At 41.8% G+C, this 15,147-nt stretch overlaps 1 protein-coding gene across 1 annotated transcript; it reads right to left on the bottom strand.

The window, feature by feature from the left end:
• Positions 1-555: 555 nt before the first annotated feature.
• zgc:66427 (uncharacterized protein LOC406256 homolog) lies at positions 556-14,882 on the bottom strand. Its single transcript, XM_063462230.1, has 5 exons — positions 14,101-14,882; positions 12,704-12,799; positions 12,216-12,321; positions 10,188-10,290; positions 556-3,497 (listed from the first exon to the last, which is right to left on the bottom strand). Exons 1-4 carry the CDS (start codon positions 14,621-14,623, stop codon positions 10,233-10,235), a joined length of 783 nt encoding a protein of 260 aa, XP_063318300.1. The 5' UTR covers positions 14,624-14,882; the 3' UTR covers positions 556-3,497; positions 10,188-10,232.
• Positions 14,883-15,147: the final 265 nt, after the last annotated feature.

Below are 15,147 nucleotides of genomic sequence, written 5' to 3'. Positions count from 1 at the left end.
CGCACGATCAAATGACAGACTTTTTTTTTGAGACATTGCCTTTATGCATTTTCCCTTCTAGCTCAGATCACATAAATATCTTCTGTGTTTGCCTGGTTTCAGTCATGAGAGTTGGACCATGAAGAGTATCTGAAATCGTGCTACTTTTATGCATTTTGTTTGCTGAAATGTGATGTCGTTTACAAATCTGCTTCAGTAGCAATTTTGCACATTTTTCTGCACACTGAGGACATCACCATTGTGGATGTTTTGCATCAGTTTTAGGAATTATTTGTTATCGGGCGATGACAACAAACAAGAACAGCCAACGATGGCTTAAGATTAGTTACCAAAACACCTTCCTCTGCTTACTTTACATTAATTGTTAAACAATAAGTAATTCCTCTCCTTCTGTTCATATGGAGATGACATGTCCAATGTATCTCCTGAAATCTACACATATGCTTAAGCAGGCGCCGCAGTCAAGCTGCACAAACAAGGAGACACATTTTTGACAACTTAAACCAAAACAAATATATATACACACACAAAACAGACACGGACAAAACATCTGTCACACATATTTATTGTAAAAAATACATATAAAAACAATTTTTGAGACATACAAAAGATCGGAGCTTAGAAACAGTATATTGAACAGACAAGGACCAAGCAATTTTCTTGAATTGTATTACATATTTACAATTTAATAAATAAAACTCAATTTGTTTGTTTTATACCAGAGTAAAGGCAGATTGTCCATATCTTGGGGATGCAGATACCGCTGTGGTGACAGTTTAAACATCGGTCTGTAATCACAGGGCAGGCAGGGAAACAGCGCCCTGTGATTCGAAACCAAAGACTTGAGAATATTTATGCAAAATACCATCCTTGGTTGGAGAGGGGCTAGTTTGCACACCGAGCATTTAGCTAGCATTGGTAAAAATCTGAGGTATTGCACCGCACAGCTTAGAGGGGGTTAAGGAAGTAAATCAAGAGTAACGTGGCGGTTTTGGATTGTCTGTAATCTTTATTGACAACCCAACTGCCACCAACACCCCTCTGAACACACACACACACACACACACACACACACACACACACACAAACACCCCCCCCTTAAAACCCTCCCAGCCAAAGTATACAATATCATAACTTATCACCACAACAAATGTAATCTGAACATCTACATGATCGATGCGCCTCCTCTTCTGCCCTGTCCCCCGCAACAACACAGACCTAAATGCACAAACAAACTATTTTTGGCTTTATTTTTCTTTTCTCCAATACAAAATAAGAGAAACATGCACAGGGCTGCCCTCTAATGACGGGACAGGTTATAGCACCGCAGACTGCAGAACATTGGGGTGGGGGAGACAGAAAAGACCAACAGAGGCTGGGGTGAACAAACCTGTGCGCATGGCTCACCTCTTGGCCAACCTCTAAACCGCCCCACACCACTGCAGTGCTGAGAGTTAAACACCTTTAGAGCAGGCAGCAAAAGCAATCTGTTGCAATATATTTTTTGTTCTTTCTGCTAGAGTTTCCACCGGCCTACGTACAACCTGTATCAGACAGCATCTGTTGAGCAGCCTTACTGTTTGGGCTTCCACTTCAGCTCAGCCCCCAAAAACGACACCACAAATACCTCCTTGCACAAGAACCCCTTCACCAGGCAAAAGGCAATCAACACACACACACAAAAAGAAAGGCCAAGGATAGCCATTTAACACATTTAGCAATAAACATGAGCACTGTGATAATAAAATAGCCTAAAAAAAAACAAAACAAAAAAAACAAAGGGAATGGGAGGGGGGGGGGCTGCTTATGTAATAATTAACCATCAGCTGTCCGTAGCCTCCAGTGTTATGGATAGAGGCAGATACCACATGGTGTACACTTGCTCCAAAAATACACCCGTCCCTTTATCTCCCTTCGATCTGGCATTTGTGTAACCAGATGGCGAAACTGTTGCGTGGTCCAAAAGCGGAGAAAAAAAATCCAAATGACACCCCAGAGGACAGAGGAGGCAGGGGACAAAAACTCAAAACAGCTTTCAAAGTAGAAGTTTCGACCATGTGAGCCGCCATGTTGCGTACCAAATGCAACGTTAAACAGGAAGGATGTTGAATGCAGTTAAGCCGGTTCACCAAGCAGACTTCTGGGCAATTTACAGTACACACACACACACACACACACACACACACACACATGTCTGGTTTGCTATCCTCGTGGGGACATCCCATTGACATAATGCTTTCCCTAGCCCCTTACCCTAACCCTAACCATTAAAAATGAATGCCTAACCCTAACCCTTACCCTAAACCTAACCATAACCTAATTGTAACCCTGACAGTAAAACCGCATTTTGAGTGTGAAAATTGCTTTCAACCCCGAGGGGACCTGGATTTTGGTCCCCACGGTGCAGAAAGTCCCCACCAGGATAGTAAAAGTCAGATTTTGGTCCCCACCAGGATAGTACGAACCCGTACACACACACACACACACACACACACACACACACACACACTTGAATTTACAGTCGTGCTCAGGACATAGTCTGTCCCTGGTCGTTATCTGAACGTGCACACGCGCACACACAAACAAACAATCTTATCCTGGACCTTATGGTTTAAACTAAAACAAGCCTGAGGGACAAAAGTGCACAAGTTGGTGCAAACACCAGCGCTACTATGGCCCTATAAAATACCTACAAACCCTCCTGAACGCTCACCAAGTAGCAGCACATTAAACCCACCGCTATTCAACCACCTACAAGAGTCTGACCTACCAAAAAAATGACTTATTTTTCCGCCCCCCAAACATCCCCTGAAATGTTTACATGTAACAGGAGAGGAAAAAAAACACCTAATGACAGCAGCCCCCATTCACCAAATACAAGTCCTCAACCTCCAGCTCAATCAAAATAAAGCAATGTTTACATGGTAACAGTTCGCGCTTTCAGTGTGAGGTTGGTTCATTTTGGGGTGAGCCGAGAAAACATTCATCCGATGTATGACATGGAACGATAATCGTTCTGTTTTGGATTTTTTTCTTTTTTTTTTTGCAAAACACTTGATAAAATAAACAATCCCGTTGGGAGGGAGAGAAAATACACAGGAGAGGATCCAGAGTCACAGTTAAGACCATTTTTTCTTTTCTTTTTAACCCCCCCAGCCAGGTTTAAGTTCGTTCTAGGATGATAATATTTATACGTTCCGCAGTTTAAAGCCAAGTGTGCAGAATAGACGGGTAAACGCCGTCGTTTCTGTTCCAACCGGGAGGGGATGTCTCGACCACGGATTTTTAAACTGTCAGGAGGAGTTTGGCTTGAAATGGTCAAGCTCAAAGGGAGCGATCCCAGTAGAGAGCATCAGGTGTCTTCATGTGCAGCTTCCTCTTAGGATCGTCTGTTCTCCGCTCATGTATTTGTAGTCTGTGTCCAAGAGTGACAGTGGGCTTTCTTTTGTTCAATTACACATTTTTTATTGGGATTTTTTCGGATTCAGTGTAGTCTCCTGTGAGGGCAGAAAAAGACACGAAAAAAAGAAGAAAAAAAAAAAGATTCATTAATACAGGCTGTGGGGACTGTGCTGAAAAACAGACTGCAGCAAAGACAGAAAAAATGTGAAAATTTATGTCAATTCTATATCTTTTTTCTGTTTTTGGTGTTTTACAGAAACAATGTGGCCACAGGCAGAGGTTCTTTGTGCTGCCAGCATTTATTTTCTATACAAACACTATTAAGTTCAGCACTGACGCAAAAACTTTGAGGGTGCAGCTTCTCCCAACCCCACCCACCCACTCACACACACACACACAGTGTTTTGTGAACACTGAGAAATCCAGAAGCAGGGAGTTTTGTGACGCAAATGCTGGATGTCACTATTAACATTTTTTCTTTTTTTTTTCTTTTTTTTTTTACAGCAGAAGCCCTTATTTCAGGAGTAGAGCAGCACTCTAAAAATGAGTCAGCGGGGAAAAAGGCTGCATTTTGGGCTCGATCAAAGAGCAACTTCCAGCCATCGATAACAAGCAGAAGTCCCCTAAATGTCCCCTGATGCTTGACAATACAAGTGAGTCAATCACAAAGACTCCCATGTTACAAACAAAACCTTTACACCGTTTACAAAACAAAAACATTTTGGCCTCTAAGCATAGTTTTCCCCAGAGCAGAGTGCAGTTTTTCTTATAACTCATCCACCTGGAAAATGGAGTTGGAGGTGCGGCCACTTTGACTGGAAGGTGGAGCTGAGCAGCTTCTACTCGGCCTCATCCACTACTTTGGTTTATTAAATTGGACCTTTCCCCCGTGCATGTCGTAAGTGCTTATTGGAGCATTTTTTAACGGATGGATCTGACGAACTATTATCAAACTGTAACAGACGGAGGTAGTTTCCTGGTCTAAAAAGCGAAACCAGTGCAGCAGTGTCTTAAACCTGCATTATTTTTAAATGGCCACCAGGGTGCAGTCTCTCTGGTTGCTTTTTATGGGAAAAGACGTCTGGGATTTGACCTTTGAACACTTTCCTGATGAAATTATGTACACAGTCCCAGAAAGTTGAGTCTGTTCAAGTGGATGTATCCACATCAGCATAATCCAAATGAACAAAATCATCTTTCAGGGATTTCCTAACCTGGATGATATATGCGCTGAGTCACTCATTTTCAAAGCCATGCTGTAAAACTCAGAAACCAGTCTTACTTGTTATCATCTATCGTCCACCTGGGTCTTACACAGAGTTTCTCTCTGATTTCTCAGACTTTTTATCTGATTTAGTGCTCAGCTCAGATAAAATAATTATTGTGGGTGATTTTAATATCCATGTAGATGCTAAAAATGACAGCCTCAACATGGCATTTAATCTGTTATTAGATTCAATTGGCTTCTGTCAAAATGTAAAAGAACCCACCCACCACTTTAATCACACTCTAGATCTTGTTTTAACATATGACATAGAAACTGAACATTTAACAGTGTTTCCTGAAAACCCTCTCTTGTCTGATCATTTCCTGATAACATTTACATTTACAATAATTGATTACACAGCAGTGGGGAGTAGACTTCATCACAGTAGATGTCTTACTGAAAGCGCTGTAACTAAGTTTAAGAATATAATCCACCCACTGTTATAGTCTTCAATGCCCTGTACCAACATAGAGCAGAGCAGCTACCTGAACGCTACTCCAACAGAGGTCGATTACCTTGTTAATAATTTTACCTCCTCACTGCGTACGACTCTGGATACTGTAGCTCTGGTGAAAACTAAGGCCTCAAATCAGAAGTACCTGACTCCGTGGTATAATTCTCAAACACGTAGCCTAAAGCAGATAACTCGTAAGCTGGAGAGGAAATGGCGTGTCACAAATTTAGAAGATCATCATTTAGCCTGGAGAAATAGTTTGTTGCTTTATAAGAAAGCCCTCCACAAAGCCAGAACATCTTACTATTTGTCACTGATTGAAGAAAATAAGAACAACCCCAGGTTTCTCTTCAGCACTGTAGCCAGGCTGACAAAAAGTCAGAGCTGTATTGAGCCAACCATCCCTTTAACGCTAACTAGTAATGACTTCATGAACTTCTTCACAAATAAAATTTTAATCATTAGAGAAAAAATTACCAATAATCATCCCACAGATGTAATATTATCTACAGCTACTTTTAGTACCATCAGTGTTAAGTTAGACTCTTTTTCTCCAATTGATCTTTCTGAGTTAACTTCAATAATTACTCCCTCTTTTAGACCCCATTCCTACAAAACTGCTCAAAGAAGTCCTGCCGTTAATTAATGCTTCAATCTTAAATCTGATCAACTTATCTCTAATAATCGGCTATGTACCACAGGCCTTCAAGCTGGCTGTAGTTAAACCTTTACTTAAAAAGCCATCTCTAGACCCAGCTGTCTTAGCTAATTATAGGGCAATCTCCAATCTTCCTTTCATATCAAAAATCCTTGAAAGAGTAGTTGTCAAACAGCTAACAGATCATCTGCAGAGGAATGGAACTGAAGAGTTTCAGTCAGGTTTCAGAGCTCATCACAGCACAGAAACAGCTTTAGTGAAGGTTACAAATGATCTTCTTATGGCCTCTGACAGTGGACTCATCTCTGTGCTTGTCCTGCTAGACCTTAGTGCAGCGTTCGATACTGTTGACCATAATATTCTATTAGAGCTATTAGAGCACGCTGTAGGTATTACAGGTACTGCGCTGCAGTGGTTTGTATCATATCTATCTAATAGACTCCAATTTGTGCATGTAAATGGAGAGTCCTCTTCACACACTAATGTCAATTATGGTGTTCCACAGGGTTCAGTGCTAGGACCAATTCTGTTTACATTATACATGCTTCCCCTAGGCAGTATCATTAGAAGACACGGCATACATTTTCACTGCTATGCTGATGACACCCAACTCTATCTGTCCATGAAGCCAGGTAACACACACCAATTAGTTAAACTGCAGGAATGTCTTAAAGACATAAAGACCTGGATGGCCGCTAACTTTCTGCTTCTTAAATCAGATAAAACATTTTACTCGGCCCTGAAAATCTTAGAAATATGGTATCTAACCAGATTCTTACCCTGGATGGCATTATCTTGGCCTCCAGTAACGCTGTGAGGAACCTTGGAGTCATTTTTGACCAAGACATGTCCTTCAATGCACATATTAAACAAATATGTAAGACTGCTTTCTTCCATTTGCGCAACATCTCTAAAATTAGAAATATCCTGTCTCAGAGTGACGCTGAAAAACTAGTTCATGCATTTATTACTTCCAGGCTGGACTACTGTAATTTATTATTATCAGGCTGTCCTAAAAACATCCTAAAAAGCCTTCAGTTAATCCAAAATGCTGCAGCAAGAGTCCTGACAGGGACTAGAAAGAGAGAGCATATTTCTCCTGTATTGGCTTCCCTTCATTGGCTTCCTGTTAAATCCAGAATTGAATTCAAAATCCTGCTCCTCACATACAAGGTCTTAAATAATCAGGCCCCATCTTATCTTAATGACCTTGTAGTACCATATCACCCTATTAGAGCACTTCGTTCTCGCACTGCAGGCTTACTTGTTGTTCCTAGAGTATTTAAAAGTAGAATGGGAGGGAGAGCCTTCAGTTTTCAGGCCCCTCTTCTGTGGAACCAGCTTCCAGTTTGGATTCGGGAGACAGACACTATCTCTACTTTTAAGTAGAGCTGGGCGATAGAACGATAACGATATGTATTGCGAAATAACTTTTTCTCGATAGAAAAATTAAACTACTGCGATAGGCCTCATCTCTCTTGTCCTCTTAAAAAAGAGAAGAACAGCCAATCCAAATGAAGTCGCGCAGAGCCGAACCAATCACAGCCGCAGCGTCACGTCACGTGACTTGTTACGTACAGCACAAGTGCCAAGGCGCACATGTGTATTTGTTTGGGAAGCAGCCAGCCGCCGTGCCGCCCCGGTAATGGAGGAAATGAGTGTGCCGACTAGAGAAAAATCAACCGAGAGCGTGACCGAAGGTTACCGAAGAGAAAACAGATGATGGTTCCAATGCCGGAGAGACTGTCGAACGGAAGGGCCATAGAAGTTCCGTAGTGTGAAGGTATTTCGGCTGTTTCAAGTCTGATAAAAAAACAGAGTAGCGCGCACTGTAAATTGTGCCGAAAGCAAGTCTGGAAATACAATAAACCGGTGCATGCTCAATCTCTGACTGAAAGCGCTAATTCGTCATTCGGCTTTTGTCAGACTAAAGTAACTGTTAAAACTGTTTGAAAAGCTAAGCTATACAACAAGGAGAGATTGAGAATTTCCGTTTAGTTCTCAGTTTATTTGATATTGACAAAAGTTAGTCAATTTTGTCTGTTCTTCTGTAAAACAAACTAAGATTTATTTTTAGAATTAATATTTTGTTTCTAAGTGGAATTGACAATTTAGTAGTCTTTTGTTTGTTCTATTTTGAAACTTAAACGCTTTAGCGGCTGCCTTTTGTGTAGTTTGCAATATTTGCCTTTATTTATCTGAAAAAGTCTCATGTTCCTTAAGTACATCTACCCTGTTGAACTTATTATGGGAAATAAATATTTAAATCAAAACAAGCTGCTGATTATTTCACATTTTACTTGTGAGCAACGGCACATTTAAATCTTACAAATATAGTTATTTGGCTTATATCGTGATATATATCGTTATCGCCTGAAATGAAAAAAAAAAAAAAAACATATCGTGATATGAAAAAATCTTATATTGCCCAGCTCTACTTTTAAGATTAGGCTTAAAACTTTCCTTTTTGGTAAAGCATATAGTTAGGGCTGGATCAGGTGACCCTGAATCCTCCCTTAGTTATGCTGCAATAGACGTAGGCTGCTGGGGGATTCCCATGATGCATTGAGTTTTTCCTTTCCAGTCACCTTTCTCACTCACTATGTGTTAATAGACCTCTCTGCATCGAATCATATCTGTTATTAATCTCTGTCTCTCTTCCACAGCATGTCTTTATCCTGTTTTCCTTCTCTCACCCCAACCGGTCGCAGCAGATGGCCGCCCCTCCCTGAGCCTGGTTCTGCTGGAGGTTTCTTCCTGTTAAAAGGGAGTTTTTCCTTCCCACTGTCACCAAAGTGCTTGCTCACAGGGGGTCATATGATTGTTGGGTTTTTCTCTGTATCTACTGTACAATATAAAGCGCCTTGAGACGACTGCTGTTGTGATTTGGCGCTATATAAATAAAATTGAATTGAATAAAACATAAGCTCTGTTTTTTTTTTTTTTCAATCTGATTATTCTGTTTTAGAAAGCAGGATTAACCAGGGTATGCTGGGCATTGTCTGATAACTTATTGAGCTCATCTTGAGGTCTCAAAATAGAACTCCATAAAAAATGTTTTAAAAAATAGTTGCTTTCATCTTTTATATTCTCTATGGCTCAGACACTAACGCTAAACTAAAAGAGTCACATTGCATTTCTTTACTTTTCTGAAAAGTACAACTAATAAATCCATCTTGAAAAGCACGTCATTTTGATGAACAGTAAGTAAATAAATCTATAACACATCCACTGGGAAATTAATGTGCATACCAGACTAGCATTTTACAGACATTGCTGGCACACAATAGCTAATCAAGAAAGCAATCACTGGATCCGTCAATAATGGCATAATTAACTGTCGCAGCTCTTTTGTCTTGCGTCAATTTCACACTCAAGGTGGGGGCCTGTTTCCCTCCAGATAACAAATCTAACCACACATTTTATTTTTTTAAACAACTTGCCAACAAGTCCTGGATACTGGCAATCTTATTTGGTGTTGGCTCCTGCTGTGGCAATGTCTCACTTCCTGTTCCAGTTGCAACGCACAGCGGTGCTTATCTGTAGTTTAATCTGTAGCTTGGTTAATTACAAGCATGCACATAGCGACTCATTTCATTGTGTAACCTACACGTGGGTTATCGGAGCACACTTTCTGCAAATTAAATGTACAACTTAATGTGTCTTCAGGGGTTTGAAGGACTTGTAGTTCGCCGTCTCACCAGCACTTTCCTGCTTAGTGTATTGAATGTTTAGTTACACCTAGGCCTCATTTAGTGCTAATAGGACTCATAATAAATGTCGTTCTTTCATAGCTTTGAAGGCCTGGTTCTTCAAAAACACAATTGCTGATGCAAAAAGCTGTAGTACTGGCAACATTTTAAATGACTGTGTGACCTAAATACATTACACTTATTAATTATAGTTATGCGTAATTTAGTGTACCACAATTGTGTCAACTTGCGTATGCATCTCCCTAGGGGGATGCAAACATGCTCCACTGCAGTCCTCCAAAATCCCAAATGCATGCTGCTGGACACGGATGACGCCGTGCATCGGTAGAATGCTGAGTGGTTGGTAAGAGGGCCAGAACAGGGAAGGGAGCAACAGCAGAGTTAACCGCGAAAGTGAGAGGCATTGTCTTCAAATTCAAAGAGCTGAAGTGAAACTGAGTCTGTTATAAGTTTGCTTTTCTCCACAGCTCGCTGACGGACCAACGGTGGCACAAACAGGGGAAATCCACAGACTGGTTGTGCCACATACTTCACATGCTGCCCCTATTGAAACCAGGCGCTCTGTGCAAGTAGACTGGCAGTCCGGACTGCCCACACGCTACCACTGCTGAACCATAATATCACCATTACTCTTCACTGCAGGCAGTACTAGCTGCACGTTTTGGTCATTTATCAGGTCAGCAGTCTACGTACCTGAGTCGGGTTGGTCACGGCGTGGAATACATGTGACCCCATGAGTCAATCAAAGGGATGTTCAGGGCAGCAAGGCTTCACCTTTGACCAGGAATCAATGCAGCTGCAGGGAGACAGAGCACACTGAGAATGTGGAGACACCAAGACGATATACTTGAATCAACTCATGCTAATGTAGGAGAAGCTCGAAGGTCTGCTTGTGGTTGTAGCGTCTCCCACAAGGCCTAATCCACTCACAGGAGGTGTGAAACTAAAATAAAAGGGTAAACATTCAGCAGTCAAACCTTTAAGGCCTCGTTGACTCACTGAATGCAAATGGAGCAGAGATAAGACGCCCAAAGACCTCGGGGCCTCTTTTGGCTGTTTGCCTTTGTCTTTTTGTTTTGAGTTGCAAAAGTCTGTTAGGTGTTTTTTTCCCCCCTTAAGTTAATGGCCTCTTTACTTTTAACTCGTGCCCTCACCTCATGTTTTTCAGATGGTAATGACTTTTATTTTTATTGGCTTTAAGTCACTAATCTGGAGCTGAGACAAACAGTCGATACTTAATGAGCCTGGATGGAAAAAACAAACAAAAAAACAAAACAAAAAAAGGAGCAGCAGCTAAAGCAAAACATTTACCAGCAGGAGATTTTAGGTTGTGCTCCTTTCTCTATAAGACACACACGATGTATTCACATAAGTAACCAACTGACTTTCTTTATTCAGTAGAAATATTCAATGTTTTGGGTCTGTTAGCAGTGTAGCTAGTAAAGCACAAAACAAAATTATGGCAGATTGTCCTCATATACCTCACACCTGATTAGTGATCCTATTCGTCTCCCGGCTTGGGACCGGCTCTGGCAGCGCGTTCCATTTGAAGTTAGAAATTTTCAAACTTAGAAAGCCGGAGCAGCCTCACCGATCCAGACTTAACAATCCGATATGGCAGCAGCAGTGCACGTAAACATTCATAAAACTGCAAAACTTGCAATCTGTACAACTAATGTACATTTGTTATTCACCAAATGAGCCACACGCAGAGCACTGACCAGACTCTGTCCATGACTGTGCTTACAGTGTTTTTAGTCCTGCGCTCTACTTTTAGTGATGCATAAAAAGGCCTGCCTTACTAAGGAGCAAAACAAATCCCACTCAAAATGCTATGTCCAGATAAACAGAATCAACTTTTGGAGAACTAATTATGTTATCTGTAATTTTTTAAAAAGTTATAAAAAATACAGCAGGCTGGATCTTGAGTGATCGATTAGCTAATCTCGGTAAATCGGCTGTACTGAGATTAAGGGGAAATCAGTGGCTTCTTGGAAGCTGGGCAAAAAATCAAGTGATGAACATTACAGTTTGTTTTAAACTATCAATGTGGGGGTTTTTTTTGGGGGGGGGGGGGGGGGGGGGTTAAATAAATTGGCTGAAACATACAACATACAGGATCACAGTAAAAAAAAGTCTCCTAGAAATGTCATTAATTCCTTGGAAGTTACAAAAAAATAAAGCGTTGAACATTACAGCACGTTTTAAAAATGTCAAATGGGCTGAAACACATTATTAAAGTTGATAGTCATTTATTTTTTTCCTAGAAATGTCATTGCCACTTAGAAAACTCTGTGCTCACATCTGGTATTTGTGTAAGAGCGTCAAATTAAAATGCAATAATCCTGCATGTGTTTTCACAGTTGTAAAAGCTCTTACTGAAAAAATATTTAGTCTTCCCTTTTTTTCTGGCTTTAATCCATTTTATCTCAAATTTCAAAACAAGGCTTCCCAATTCCATCACTTTAGCAAAGATTACAGAGTTGAGTCTGGCACATCCTATCTGGGACATGAGCAACCGATCTGTAATGCTCAGAAAAGTGTAGCTCTATATACACGATACACACCAGTACAGAACAACTTTTGCGTCCTTGTTTCAGATAGATGTCAGCTCTGGAAACCACCACATTTGCCCAGTGAGTTTACTTTTAATGTCACGTTTTGTCCCAAGCGAAGAAACAAGCTTATCTGCCCTATATTTTATTTTAATTTCATTCATACCTCTTGTGGTAGACGCAGAGGCAGGCCAGTCTGGCGATGGTCTCTCCCTGTACCAAATCCTCCAAACAGATGGAACACTCTCCACTGTCTTTACTGAGCACATCCGCTGTAAATGCACAAACACACAAATCAACAATCAGGGTTTTTCCAGGCTAAAAATGGCCCTCTGGGGAATGGCAATGCATGTAACCAGTCCATATATAGCAAAGGCAATGAGTCTACAGAAGTCTGAATTTTCCTCTTATTACGTTCAGTTTGATGAACAAAAGTTTCTTTTTTGACTTGATTAAATTAAAGCCTACTTAAAAATAAAGTGTTGCTCATATTTTTGTCAGAGACTTTGTGATCTTCTCTTCTGGGAAGGTCAAAAGGCACTTTGATGAGTGCCAGAATGTTTTTTTTATGCATAGGAAAAAACCCTGACATTAAGTGTCACCAGCCTTTTAATAAACACAGCTGTAGGAGTATTTTAGTGGCACGATACTTACTGTTGTAAGGTAGAGGGGGAGATGTGAGGCAACTCAACAGGTGATCCTCAATCCGACCCCCCGGGAAAGGCTTTGAGCAGAAAGGACAGCGGATATCTGCAGAGGGCACAGACACAACAGACCCAAGATTAACACGGTGTGTCACAGCGCGATATAAATGATAGATGATGCGCGCTGAGCACAAGTGCTGTGTTTGGACATCTAGGTTGCACAAGCTGAAACCGCAAACCAAAGAGCAGCCTGAAACACACATGCTAAATGAGGCGTTCCCATGCCTGAGATGGTGAGAAAGACGTTGCCCTGAGTGTAACTGACCTGAAATAGCGTTATTTGACTGTACTCACTGCTCAAAACACTGACTCAGTCTTGAGGGATGGCCACTGCTCGAGCCATTCGTAGATAGGACAGTCAGGCAGAAACAGTGCCTCGCTGCCCTACATTTGCCTCCTCCATCTATGATTCGCTGCCAGCAGTGAGCAGGCATGTGCAGTTGTGACCCATTTCCCTACACTTGCTAGAGGGCTGGCCTGGGAAATCCACCACACTGCTCTGTGTTGGCTCAAAATGTCACGCTTGCCATCACATCTCCACCATCTCTATTCATCTGATTATCTAATGCAGGCCGAGACAAGTGCAAATTTTTTTGGCTTCCTCTGCACACTCATGTTCCAATTTTAATGCAAGTTCTTTTCTTTTTTTTAAAAGGCAGTTTGTTGCTTAAGGTTTTTAGACTTTCATGCTGCAGGATTTACCACGGACAGCCACTGTCAGCAGGCCTTGTGAAATGAATGGACTTGTATATCATCACTTCCAGTTTTACACCACAGGTCTGCTTCATACAATAGGTCCTCTGATTATTTTAGTCAGCATGCGAGCAGGGAAAAAAAAAAGATTATCTGTCCAAGAATGTAAATTCCTCAGCAAATCCATTTTAATTCCAGACTGGCTTGATTGAGGGTTGCACTGTGGCATTTATGATGCCGTTATATCCAAAAAAAAACATGTCTTTTACTTAAGGATGCAACAGTTGCATTTTTCTCTTAGTCAAGGTTTTAATAGCCCTGTGTTATTATTTTCTCTGACTTCAGATTAACATCAGCTGTCTAATGAAAGCACAGTCAACCCCCACATTTTTCCCCTTCTCCTCAGGTATTGAGCAATCTTTTCCCGTCATCCTCAAGCTTCAACACATCCATGGATTTTATGTAGCTTCTGTGGAAAAACGCCTCCCTGTATGCAAGCTTTCCTGGCATCTAAAAACGAGCCAAACCACAATTACTGGTGCAGACCAGCCCCGTTACTAAGGAAATGTCATTTATGTGGCGCAAATGCTAAAGATTGTATTTTAAAAATATATATATACATATCTATCTGGTGCTGTTTAGATGTTAACTTACTGCCGTGGCGATTGTTCAAACGGTAAAGGCCGATCCAAGCCTCCGACACCGGCCGCTGGTGTGTGCTTCGAACACGGGCGGACCTTGCGCCAACACGGGTGGCAGAGTGCCGATTCCCGGGCAGCCGCTCGGAAAAGGTGCGGTGTGGTGTGCGGCCTGTCTCCTCAACCTGCTGGTGTTCTGCGTCGACGGGAGCCTCTGGGCTAACATTGCCGTCTTCCTCGGGTTTCCCCTCGCTGTTGTCGTCGTCCCCGGGTGACGCCTGGCCAATGCTAGAGGGGATGCTGTGGTGGTCAGCGGGGCTGCCGTCCGCGCTCGCTCCGAGCTGCCCCGGGTCCGAGTCACTACCCTCCTCCGATCGGCTTCGGTTAGCCTCAGTGTCGTCGAAGCTCACCGAAAAGTCGACAACGAGGCTGGTGGGCCTCGTGCAGCGAGGTCGCCGACAGGAATCCCGCTTTGTCCCATCTTTCCCGAAAGCTGAGGAAACCGCGTCTTCCTGTAGGCGACTCGTTCTCGTCCCCATCTCTGGTAGGCTAATTGAGCTGACTAGCCGCGCTGCTTCCTCAAAACAAACTACCACAGAACGAGGTGGACGGATTAACTTCGAAACGACCCGTAATATGGTAAAATACTCGGATGGACAGTTTAAATAATCCCAACTGCCCAGTAACGTGGCCTTGTGAAAGGAGTAGTTGAAGTTCGACGTATCTCCTCCGGCCTCAGTTCGTCCTCACTATCCACATTTTCCTTTCTTTTTTGATGTACCCTTTCTGGCTGCTGCAGCGGAAATAGAGCGTTTGCGTTTCCTCTTTGCGCCTCAGTCTGGCATTTACGGTAACTTCATCATCCTACATAATGACTTTATTATTTGAACATTAAACAGCTTAGATATGTTTTATGGTGTTATTCGTTTATCTAAGATTGTTATCTTTTTCAAATAAATATATCTGAATTTATTGCGCGTGACAGTTGGTCTTTTCTGGTCGACACCCATATGTCCGGTATTACGGTAAAAAAAAACAAACGTATTACGAACACAGTATTCTG

The sequence above is a fragment of the Pelmatolapia mariae genome, linkage group LG18 (assembly GCF_036321145.2).
Source record: "Pelmatolapia mariae isolate MD_Pm_ZW linkage group LG18, Pm_UMD_F_2, whole genome shotgun sequence".
NCBI classification, from domain to species: domain Eukaryota; kingdom Metazoa; phylum Chordata; class Actinopteri; order Cichliformes; family Cichlidae; genus Pelmatolapia; species Pelmatolapia mariae.
Note: the sequence above shows the minus strand (reverse complement) of the source record. Positions and strands in the feature narration are given on the sequence as shown.